The 13,021-nt window shown below is 37.3% G+C and overlaps 1 protein-coding gene and 1 long non-coding RNA gene across 2 annotated transcripts in view; one reads left to right on the top strand and one right to left on the bottom strand.

The window, feature by feature from the left end:
• The window catches only part of LOC134672090 (putative phosphatidate phosphatase), a 126,932-nt gene extending 114,709 nt beyond the window's left edge, over nucleotides 1-12,223 (bottom strand). The window contains exon 1 of the mRNA XM_063529999.1: nucleotides 11,968-12,223. Within this exon, the coding sequence (XP_063386069.1) occupies nucleotides 11,968-12,079 (112 nt within the window). The 5' untranslated portion in view covers nucleotides 12,080-12,223. The remainder of the gene's footprint in view (nucleotides 1-11,967) is intronic.
• Nucleotides 1-13,021, top strand: part of LOC134672125 (uncharacterized) — a 715,951-nt gene that overhangs the window by 167,092 nt on the left and 535,838 nt on the right. The window contains exon 2 of the long non-coding RNA XR_010099300.1: nucleotides 385-518. This is a non-coding gene — a long non-coding RNA (uncharacterized LOC134672125). The remainder of the gene's footprint in view (nucleotides 1-384; nucleotides 519-13,021) is intronic.

Genomic DNA, 13,021 nt, shown 5'->3' with positions numbered 1-13,021 from the left:
TAACTTACCTATTGTATGATGAAGGACCAGTAATACTAAGTATTCATGCATGGACCCGAAATAACTCATGATTTTTTGAATACACGAATAAAATTATGCAATTACCAGTTAAATGAATTAGGTTAGGTATATCTAGGTCGGTAACATTTACTCAAAAAACCGGAGATGATTTTTTCCACCTCCTTTTGACGGTTGACGGTAGTTTCAGAAACAATTTATTCTCCGCCGCTTGAAAGTTACTTTTGCGACACGTATTTTCCATAGTTTTTTTTTCTTTCTGACACACATTTTAGTTCAATGGCAGGTCTTAAGATTTACTCCCATTACAAGCGTCAAACTTTGTAACAAAAAGCGGCCAAGTGCGAGTCGGACTCGCCCATGAAGGGTTCACTTTGGAAGTGTCTCTCGCGCAAACTATTCAGTTTAGAAGAAAATGATATTAGAAACCTCAATATCATTTTTGAAGACCTATCCATAAATACCCCACACGTATGGGATTGATGAAAAAAAAAATTTGAGTTTCAGTTCCATGTATGGGGAACCCTAAAAAATTATAGATTTTTTTCTGTTTTTGTATGAAAATCTTAATGCGGTTCACATAATAGATCTACTACCAAGTTTCAACAGTATAGTGCTTATAGTTTCGGAAAAAAGTGGCTGTGACATACGGACGGACAGACAGACAGACAGACAGACAGACAGACAGACAGACATGACGAATCTATAAGGGTTCCGTTTTTTGCCATTTGGCTACGGAACCCTAAAAAAACGGAAGTCGCAGGTACATTTTTACACCAGCTATTCAAAAAAGAAATTCATATCATATCTGACACCCGTGTAAACTATACTAATAAAACCTCATACACGATGACACAGGAAACACTATAAAAGTCAATTCTTTCCAAACCAATAAATAATTGTTATCTGCTAATGAAATAAAAATCTCACATATATCCGATAAGAAATAATTAAAGCCCTCAAAGATTTATAACTTCTTAATGGTACACCCACACTATCTCACAATCTCAACCCTTGACAGGTATTGGAGATCATATCTTTGATAAAGCTTATCAAAAATGAACTTTAGTCGTTTGTAATAAGAGTGTGGTAGAGATGGCGTGGTAAGAGTCCTTAAATTTGAAATGCCGTCTGTTATGATGTATGGGGCCGGTTTAATGAATGAGCATTCATGCCTGTTCTGTTCCTGTAGGACGTGGGACGTGTATGGTTCATAATAAGATGCTGTTGAGTATGTATGAGAGACATGAAATGTAAAACAGCCTTGCGACTCTTAATTTCACGTGACTGACAAAATTGCTATTGGCCGTATGATCTTTAAGGGGCTACCCGAGGTTTTCATCGATTTTTAACAAGTTTTGAATCGTATCTTCTTTTTTTGCACTACAGATAGAGTTATAAGACAAACGGTTATCGGTTCTTCATTCTTTTATCTCCTGTTATGTCCACCGGATTAAAAAAAAAATAATACATATTTTTATATGAATATATTAAACATTGTCTAAAAAAACATTTATTTCGTATCTAGTTTGCAGTGAAGGATCTTACATGTACAAAGTCTACATATTTGGGTTCGTTTTTGAAGTCTCGAAAATCGTGTCCAAGGTTTTAATTTTAAACTAATTAACACAAAAGTTATGGCCAGAAAACCAGTTTTTTAGCCTAATATTGTTCAACTTTGATGCCAAATATCTCGAAGACAATGAACTTTAAAGTAAATATGGGATACTATATTGCTTAAAGCCGTTGCTGTTAATATGATAAGCTACAAAAAACATGAGAAAACTTAGGGATTCAGATCAAAGGTCATTGGCGTGGGGGAGCCCCTTAAATTGGAAAAACGTGGACGGTCGTGAATTCAAACCTCCTCATAGTGCTAATGTTACAGATTCAGAAAGAATGCAAAAGACGGTCAAAGGCAATGTGCCTCCGGTGTCCGATTGCCAATTCGAGGTGATTATTAATCGCAGTTTACTTGATTAACTGAAATTTTGACAGAAGTTTTGATACCGCTCGGTAGAAAGAGAAGGCTACTTTATTTTGGCATTTTTACGCCGATAACCACCTCCATCCTAAGCCAGCATGAGTTAGAAATGAAGATCCCGTTTCTCTTTATTGCATTATAAATTATTATGTCAATACAATCATTTTCAATACACTTATGATCATAAAACTACTAACTAATATAGCTTCAGTAAGCTAGATTGGGTGAGTTAGTCAGTAAGTACTAACTTATACTAAAACTAAACCACGAATTAAATATAAAAAACCTCACCAAAGTCTCCTGCTTCTGGAATGGTGCCAAGGATGCTGGCGGCGTTGCCCCTTTGCACCGCCAGACTTAAACGCTAGGCAAAGAAAGAGCCTGCTCTGTGGTCGCCCGAGACACCTATTAGCCAGACCGACACTTCTTTGACGACTTCTTCACGAAATGAAGTAAATATTACTAAATAGACTTAATGTCAAGTCTCTGGATAAATAAATAGAACAGTGTAGCTCATAAACTATGGGTTAGGCACATGGGTTGGGCTCAAGTTTACCTATAACATGATATCTGATGGCGATCAGATAACTATAGCGGAGCGGCTAAGATGCTCACAAGTTTCTGAACACGCATCTATTGTCAAAGCGTTAGAGTGCATGTTCAAATATTTTAGAGCACCTTGGCTGCTTCGATATATCTGATAGCGGCCTACGTAGCTTATAAATTGGTTCACGACTTTCTTATCGATCGTACTGGTCTTTTATTGTTTCAATCGATCTAGATTTATAGGCTCGGAAAGAATTGAAACAGTGGCAATAATATTATTATAAGCTATTGTACTCGTATTTTGACCTGAATGCAGCTTGCAATCTTAACTGCAGTTTCTTTGTGCAGTCAGCAATAGTAACAACTAAATAGAAAGAACCGGCCAAGTGCGAATTGGACTCGCGCACGAAGGGTTCCGTACCATTACGCAAAAAAACCGGGCAAGTGCGAGTCGGACTCGCGCACGAAGGGTTCCGTACCATAATGCAAAAAAAAAACGGAAAAAACCGGTCTCCCGTCCAAGTACTGACCAAGCCCGACGTTGCTTAACTTTGGTCAAAAATCACGTTTGTTGTATGGGAGCCCCATTTAAATCTTTATTTTATTCTGTTTTTAGTATTTGTTGTTATAGCGGCAACAGAAATACATCATCTATGAAAATTTCAACTGCCTAGCTATCAGGGTTCATGAGATACAGCCTGGTGACAGACAGACGGACGGACAGACGATTTCGATTCCTTATAAAGTGATGAAATATCTCCCAGAAAGGTAACATTCCCGAAAAAAAATAGAGTCATTAATAAAACATTAACAAGTGCCACAAAAGTCATCAGATTGTGGTCACTTTCAACCTTAAGTGTGCAATTAGCGCTATCTATGTGTGTCTAACCACTTGATTTAAAAAAAAAACACTATTGTCATTTGTCAACCAAACACGTTTATAGCACTAGATACATTTTAATTTACATGTCAGTTTAGTAGCATCGATTTTAACTCTATTGGTTTTCCGTATATTTTTTGAAGCACTGTACTTATCGAAGCCACAATAGGACTTACCATTCTTGTAACTAAACGACCTCGCTGCGCTCGGACGACGCATGTCATTCTCGGCCAGCAGTTCCTTATTTCCCGGCCTTTATAGTAATGTAATGTGTACTTTATTAGCTCAATGTAAATAATCAGCGACGGTAGTAGGTGTATAGTAATGAGGTTATGACATTGTGGCAGAGGAACAGCTATTTCTAGGCCTTTTATCATAGTATTTTAGTATTGCGACCATCCTTTTCCGCTGACGAATGTTATCTAGGTCGCTTACTAATACCTATTATAAATGGTTGTCTATTTTTTTTTAGAGATTTTATGTTTGATATCTGCAAATATTGAGAAACTGTTCTTTTCCTTAAATTTTAAAAAACGATTCTACCTTTTTATCAATTCTGTAGACCTCAACGAGGTACAGCCAACGGCAATAAAATTGCACAAGAATATAGCAGTTATAGGACACATACAAATCAAAGCACTTCGTTCTACAATTTTGCATTTTATTTCCAGTATGTACTCGTACTAAATGTACTTTTGAGAATGGTATAATTTCTTAATTTAGTGAAATGTATGTAATGTGTTAATCCTCCTTATATCTCGCATAGCGTTAAGGTGATATAAGATAACATTTCAGACTCTATTACCTTAATATTAAAGTTTTATTTTGAATGATCTAAAAAACTACAAAATACAGGATGTGATAGTGCATACAAATATTATCAAAGCTAAGTCATGTGGGAATGGCGGTAATTACTCTTTAATCTATGCCGACATGAGCTTTATGGTTCTATAGTCTATGGAGTCTATGGCTAATTGGCCAGAGAGTATTTATGGTACAGAGGAGTGAAAATTTACCAATTTCATTGGGGCGAAAATAACGCATGTGTAGTCGTCTAAGTTTGATTTATGTGGCAACAAGTCAAAAATATTAAATACTATAATTAATTAAATACCTATTAGTTTTAATTACAAGCCCGTATTTAGAACTAACAATAATATGGCGTAATGACAAAATGAAAGATTTTAATCGCTATTATTGCTAATTATTAATGATATTTGGAAAACTCATTAGTTATAAAAGCTCGCTGGCCATAATAACATTAACGTAGGTAAGCAATAATCATAATATTCGAACATATTTCATAAGGCCTAAAAAATTTCAGTCCCTCTCAAAAAGATCGGCTGCGAAAGGTCTCCTTAGCGGATACGGTTAATCTGACAGGTCGGAATGGTCGGATGTTTTGACAGCGGCGCAATTACCTGCCACTCTGCGCGCGCATCCTGCGCGGGAGTTTATAGGACAGCGAGGGTTTGAGCTATCAAAAATTATGATTCAAATTGACGTTTCGATTTTTTAAGGTTTAGTGGATGCCGCAAGATAAGCGCGGACGTGGCCCAGATTGAGATGGCGGGATGACTTAGACACTTCCCTCAGTAGGTAGGTAACTGGCAGGAAAAGCCTTGCCCATGCAGCCGTTGGACACTAAAACAGGCTAAAAAAAGACGTGGTTTAAGTAAACCCTGTACCCTGCCCTCCGATTGCGTATCAGGTGGAACGTCCTACCAATGGCACAGAATAAATAATAGTTACTAGGTACAGAAGAATCGCTCTCTAACAAAACGCGTCTGTCACGATCAGCACAGATATGACCGCTAGGTGGCGACAGCGCCACGCGCGGCTTATAGCGAACCCCAAAATTGGGGTCTTACGGATGGACTTTTAGCTACCTGTAGCAAAGCGACGAAATCGCGGAGTTAGCCACGCCTGCCAGTGGTGGAACGTCCAAAGAAATCAAGTTAATTAATTAATAATATTTTTTAGCCAGTTGAGTTTTTAGCCCTTGCTACACGGTCGCCGACAAGCCCCCAGACCGCGTGGCCTTGGCCGGTCCTGGACCGTGTAGACAGTTACCAACAAAATTTGACCAAAACTGACCAAGGACAGACCAAGGTCAGACGGTTAGAAGGCTTGTCGGCGACCGTGTAGCAAGGGCTTTTTACAGCGGCTCAGTTCAGTACCTACCTAGCAAGTCTAGCAACTTATTTTTTGGTACGAATGTAAAGGTCAAATCATAATAGTCATGTTTTAGCAAAGGTAGGGCTAGTTACTGCATGACATACATGAGTGGAATAGTTTAGGACTTGTTTTAATAAAGATGTCTTAATAAACAAAGTACAAAAACATACATTGCCACTCTTGTGCTGTACCATCTCCCTCGCTGTTCTCTGACCTTTCATGACCCTTATTGTGCATACTATAAGGTTCAACATTTGTCAATGAAATACCAAGTACAAAAACGTGCATTACCACTGTGTGTTGTACCATCGCACGCTGTTCGTTGACCATTCGCAAACCTTATTGTGAAGGTAATAAGGTACAAAAATGGTAAATTAAGAGTGTTAGTAGAAATCGCAAGCATTACGACGCCGTTCTATCATTAACGCCATCATAAGCGTAATGATGATGGCGGAGATAAACAAGTTGCGGCTTTTTGTACAAACAGCAACATTCCTAACTATACAGAGGTGGACCTTATTACAAAAGGCACAAGGTCCACAGATGTAGAGTTAACAGTGTGATGGTACTTACAGCTATAAACTGATCTGCGGTGGATCCTATAACTTTGTAATAAGGTTTTGTAAGAGACACATTTTATTTAAAGTTGTACAGTTTACCACCAGATATATCAGAGCGGCCAAGGTGTTCACAAAAGTCTAAACAAAGCCTCTGTTATCAAGACTATCCCGGATATATCGGATATATCCTATAACTTTGCAATAAGGTTCCGTAAGAGAGCCATTTTATTTAAAGTTCTACAGTTTACCATCACTTTACCATCAGTTATATCAGAGCGGCCAAAGTGTTCACAAAAGCCTAAACAAAGCCTCTGTTATCCAGACGTGTCATCAGATATATCGGATATATATCGGAGCGGAGTGTTCAGATATTTTTGACCACCGTGGCTGCTGTAATATAACTCATGGCGCCATGGCGGCTGCTGTCTGTAGGTACCAGTCAAGACGCTCGATAAGGCTACGGGTGGGACGGCCTTTTACACAGTTTAGGCAATGTCACTGTGGCAATGTGGAAAATGTATTGTCTATTTAACGTCTTATACCAGTTATACCAATATGCTCGTTTTGAATGACAAGATCGGGCTTAAGCTGACGAGGCTTGTCAGCTACGGGCCTACCTGGTTATTATTCCACAAGAGCTTAAAGTACATGCTTCAAGATTTAAAAATTCAGTTTATATGAACCGTGAGACATTTTTTTTTATTAATATAAAGAGAGCGTGTAACATCCACATAAAGTTTTGTGAATGAAGGGATTAAATGGATCAGGTTTTTGGCTTAAGGCAACGTAAGGTATTTTCTCATGCTTGCGTTAAAAACAACACACATAATTATACAACAACGTTCTGACATACTTATTTGTGACAGAAAAGGAGACTGCACCAATTGGCCTCGGCTCGGCGGAACTGTGGTGGAGGCCGCGCTGGACCGCAAAAAATGGAAATCATCTCAGATCCCTATCTTACGGCTCGATTCGGGATATGAATTAGAGATGCACTAGGAATGAAATAGTAAAGACATGTGACGTTCCACGGCAAAAGGTACCATTGCCCCGACTGAATATTGGAGCGGCGATAATAATAGCGTAAGCGCCAGCCGCCATAAGGTACCTTTTGCCGTGGAACGTCACATATCTTTACTATTTCATATCTAATGCATCTCTAATTCATTTCCCGAATCGGGCCGTTATACCTTTAAGCGAGCAATTCTTGTACGAGTATAGTTGCTATATGGGGGTTTTCGGGGGTGAAAAATCGATCTAGCTAGGTCTTATCTCCGAGAAAACGCGCATGTTTGATTTTTTATATGTTTTCTGAGCAAAGCTCGGTTTCCCAGATATTGTCCCTGATCCTGTTATCCCTATAACAGGATATCATCACCAGTTACATGAATACTACAATTTATTGATTACATGGATAAGTGAGACGTATGTGACATAAAAATTGGTTAAACATCTGAGTGCAAGTTATTCTCTCTTGCACGGTAAGTAATATACATAAACTGTACCTACTTATCCATTTTCATTGATCATGATTACACTCTATTATCATGCACCCATGCTTTATCTTTTTATTGCTCTCAAGTGTAAATTTATGACTCTATACGCAAACCAAAGTTGTTTCTTTAAAATCCTAGGCGCCACGCGCCTACGCAAACATTGCACAGTCAGCAGCAGAAGTTGCTAAGCGGGCGACGTGTTCAAAATGATCTTGACGCGACTTTATTGTTAAGAGAATACGAGCGTGTCAAGGTAATTTTGAACACCTCGCCCGCTTAGCAACTTCTGCTGCTGACTGCACAGATAGAGCCCGCATTGTATGGCTTTTACAGATAACGTGAATGTATAGTTTCGTACTGTGTAATGTTTTCTTTGAGGGATCATGGGTGGTTATCTATAGGATTTTACACCTCTTTTTATCTACATAAGTACATACTTGTATGCCGATTGAAGTGATAATAAGTTAGAAAGTTACTTAAGTAAATTACAGAATAAATCACAGTACTAGGTACAGAAGACTCACTCTCTAACAAAACGCGTCTGTTACGATCAGCACAGATATAACCGCTGGGTGGCGATAGCGCCACGCGCGCCGGCTTATGGCTTTCCCCAAAATAGGGGTGGAACGGATGTACTTTTAGCTACCTGTAGCAAAGCGACGAAATCGCGGAGTGAGCCACGCCTTGTATAATGGACTCGACAAACTTAGGATTAAATGATTTTGAAGTATCAGAAACAATACTCCTCTCCTGTAAACCAAACTGTATCTCTAACGTATTGGTATATTCATGGGAAAATGAGTTAAAAAAATAACTCTATCTACGAGTTTATATTATTTAATTTTGTAAAAGCCGGTCAGGCTAATATAACTTCGGTGTAAGTACCTTACCTAGAGTTAGACCAAGAAAAGTCTGAATAAGAATAAGAGAGTAGAGACTGCACGATCCCACAGTCAAACCGTGTAAACTGTTTTGTGGGACACTGTAATTGTATAAGATGTATATTTTTATGTTAATAAATAAATAATTTAATAGAAGTTTGTCATTTAAAATGAACACGTGTGCTATCAAAATCGTTGCAGACTTTTTTTGGTCTAACTCTACCTACAATCGATATTTAGATTCCTCGACTTTTCTTCTTGACACTAGCAACCCTACTGTTTGAGTTATCATAAATATCATAATGTAGGTATAGCGATCTGAACTAGGATTAGTTTGCCTTGACTTTAATTTAATATGTGCTGTCAACAACGTTATTTACAATAGGCAGATTATTGTTTACATTATGTGCTATCTACCTATCGCCAGTATCGCCACTATAAATTAAATTTTGAGACCTGTCAGTTAAAAAATTCAAAACATTTTGTGTCATTAAACGTTCTGACACCAAACTGTCTTGAAAGTTGATTTTTAAGCGCCGGTCGACGATAGATTTGACATCTTGTAAACAAACTAAATGTGTATTGAATAGGGTTTCCCAAATAGCGTATTGACGTGCGCCAAAAACGTGGGAAGTGTTAAATAGAATTAAAGCCCATTTTTACTATTTTAATTGGCAACTCGCCAAAATTAACCGTACCTAGTCGATATACAAAATTATCGACCGGTTGCCGACATTTCAAATTATTAACGTGTACCTACAGACTGTAGAGTTCGTTTTTTTTAGCATTAGAAATAAGGTAAACAATCTTGACGTGTCTTTTAATTGAAAAACACATTTTAAAAATAATTTAAGTACGGCAAATATGTAACGATTATTTATATTTTTCTGCTTTCATAAGTAATAGTCTTTGATTTTTAAAAAGCGTTTTTCAAACAAAAGACATGTCAAGATCGCTTACCTTCTTCCAAGTTCTTTCTAATGCTAAAAAAACGAACTATAGTGCATAATTATTTTCCAACGCATTTTCACCAAATCGTACGAAGGTGTCTTGCTATTTTAGTCACTCTCGGTACAAAAAGTACTGAAGTGGACTGAGATAGCATGACAAAATAAATACGAATGTTTCCGAGAAAATACGATAGAAAACAATTATGCACTACATCTGTAGCTTTAGTTTGAAGTAAAGTACCTTTAGTTTTCAAAGCTAAGCAAAGTAGGTACCCTAAAAATACAATGTGATGGCATTTATAAAACTTAGAATATTGGCTTAGCTACTGTGTGAAGTGAAAATGTATGGTGGGGTGCTGGGGTGGGAATATGAAAAGATTTAGTTTTTGTGGCTTATTTGATTTATAAGCTGTTAAAAAACTGCGACCCTGCGAAAACGTGGCGAAGATCGATATGAAAGAAACGATTAATTCCCGATTTGCCGGATTCTTGTTTCGTCGGATTCTCGTATAGGTTTGGATTCGGATTGTGACGTAATAAAGTAACTCCGGCGAAACAGGATTCCGACGAAGCAAGAACCCGGCGAATCGGGAACTAACCGAAGAAAAGTTATCCGTATCTATCGCCCTTGCATTAGGTATTCGAGCAAGATCGCAGAAAACTTAAGTATTTTCTAATATTGTTGACGGCGGTAGCTACCCAGGGGGCCGATTTTTGAAATTCGACTACTCGATTTCGTGTATTTCGTTCAATAATATCTCCACTACTAGGCATTTAAATTCTACTAATAGAATTGAAAACGAGTGGTCAATACCACTAGATTCCCAATTTCTATCGCTCGTATTTCAAAAATTAGCATCTCGCCGTTTTCTACCGATTTTCGAATGACGAAATCGAACGATCGAAATTCAAAAATCGGCCCCCAGGGCGCCTACCGCGCTCACATTCAATAGATAAATACTAAGACTAAGGGAAAACCAAATGTTAACTAGAAGAAATCCCTTAAAAGGATAAGTTCGCCATTGTACTGCCTATCCTGTGCCATATTTGTATTTTGTACAATAAAGAGTTTGTATATACATACACATAATACAAAACCTGGAAAATTTCACAAGTCAAAAATAGGAGTATTTCACTTCAGTGCTAGGTTAGGCGTTGATGTCATAATTATTACACAAAACCGCAATACAAAGGGTTTTCTAGCCTAAAATGGCATTCGAATATTGCTGTCACTTGTATGTTATTTTTATACAATAATACTATTATTGGTGTGTAAGTTTGTAAGTAGGTACAGTCAGCAAAGGAGCACAAAAATATTTACCGACACGTAATTTTAGATATTTTATTTTATGTTTTTATTTAAACTAGCCATGTCCACATGCTCCACCTATGTGTAAGTTTCTTCAGCAGATTCAAAAGATATCTATCCCTTGGGCTTAAAATTATAGTGCACTGTGCAAGTATCCCGGCCCCCCTAAACAGTTTAGCTTAAAACATTTTTTATGCATACCAATAACAAATATATGTTTATAAGTAATAGCAGAACTCAACCAATTTAATCCAGACCCCATTAATAAAAGAGAACACCACAGAATGTTGTGTAAATTACAATTAAGTACGAAGAAACACTTTTTTAACTGTCCATCGGTGGACCTTATGCCGTTTGTTATCTTATTTGTTTTTTAAAATAGGTAAACACACAATACCTCAGGTACAATAAAAGCCACCTGCATTTAAGATTTGTTTGATACCAAAATTTCACTTATTTATAGCAATGATTAAAAAGTATCTGATGGCCATGGGATAAGTTTCTCAGAAAGCAACAGGACAGGGTCATCCCGATGCACTGTAACACAAGCCCCTCTGTGCTGTGTGCAATGTGTGCACAAATGTACGCTAATGTGATAACTGAGTGTTTGTTACTAAACACTAATGTTTACTAAAAGGCATATGACTGCCTAAAAAGATACAAAACTAAACAATTATTTTAATTTGCGGTTTTTAGTTTTTTTGCTTGTTATTTTTGACTTCGCTAGGTATTTATTGTACAACTGAACTGTAGTACATACAATGTTATTTAGTAGTATGATAACGAATTCAATTAATTAATAGACATTTATTTCAATTTAATGACAGTTGTGTTGTGATATAAGATATTATATTAATGACAAATATGTTACTCTGATAAACTTATTGCAATACTTATATACATTGTAAAATGGAATATTGTGTTTATAAACTTGACCGATAATAATAAGAAAAATTCAATGTGAAAGATATTATGAACATGAAGTGTTTAGTTTTTAGTAGCAATATTCTACTCAAATAACAAGAGCACATAAAATAATAAACGCAATACAATATTGCAAAATAATCCTGTATTGATATTTTACACGATACTGTAAATATTCCAGTTTAACATTAATAATGCTGACTTCATTAAAAACTATAGAATATTATAGCAAAAAACTTACTGCAAAAGAGAATCGAGAAATCCATTATGATTTTTCGCAAAATAAACTTGGAATCACGGTTCATTGTGATCGAATGCGTGCGCGAATTTACTTTTCGATCGTTTATATCCATCACAAGTCTGTTTTAATTAAATAACAAAGGTAAATATTGAAATTCACTAGCACAGAACGTTACGAAATCGGTGCGAGTGTCGCGAACGTTTTGAACCTTTGACAACACACACGTCAAACACGAAACGCGTGCGCGCGCAGACTGCGGTGTCAGCGCGATCGGACAGACGGCGCGTTTACGAAGTTCACTACACTCGAGTGGAGTAGTAACAGTAACATTATGGCTCCTCTACACGATGGGCCAACGCCGGCCACTCCAAGGGATGCAGCCATGCGGTAGAATTAGAGACCAATATCACTTGCTGCCTCTAACGCTAAATGCGTCCCTTGGAGTGGCCGACGTTGGCCCATCGTGTAGAGGAGCCATTAGTCGTGCCTTATTCCACTTCGTGATTCCACTTCAACTTTTGAATCTTGCTTGCTCGGGTATCAAAACAATATTAAGTTATTTTTCTCAAAAATGGACGGCAAAGTCGACTTTGCCGTCTAAAAAATAGGTCGCGAAGCGCGTAGTTTATGGTTAGTCAAAAATTAAAAAGTTAAAAACATTGCAGTCTCGATTTTGGGACTGCAATGTTGCATACTAATTCCATTATTTGTCGAGTTCCAAATTTTTTAAAAGTTGAAATGACCATATCAAATGAAGGCACAGGCCCATTAAACAGCCAAACAGATGATTAGTACCGCGACTATTTAGATGTCTCAAATAGGTTGGCGTATTTTCGGCAGAAAAATACACTTCTATTTTTTTATCAAAAAAAATAAAAAGGCGGCAAGGACTTTTTTCTGTCAAAATATATATGTAAGAACGTTGCTTTTGTAAAATATTTCTATGATATTTATATTTCTTGCACCATTTTTGAGAAAAGCACTATATATGACTCGGCTGGAAGGCTACTTGCTGCCTGCAAGTAGCTACTTCCGAGCCTCGACAATAATGTAC

Source organism: Cydia fagiglandana, chromosome 16 (genome assembly GCF_963556715.1).
Source record: "Cydia fagiglandana chromosome 16, ilCydFagi1.1, whole genome shotgun sequence".
NCBI lineage: Eukaryota > Metazoa > Arthropoda > Insecta > Lepidoptera > Tortricidae > Cydia > Cydia fagiglandana.
This window is presented reverse-complemented; position numbering and strand designations above follow the sequence as displayed.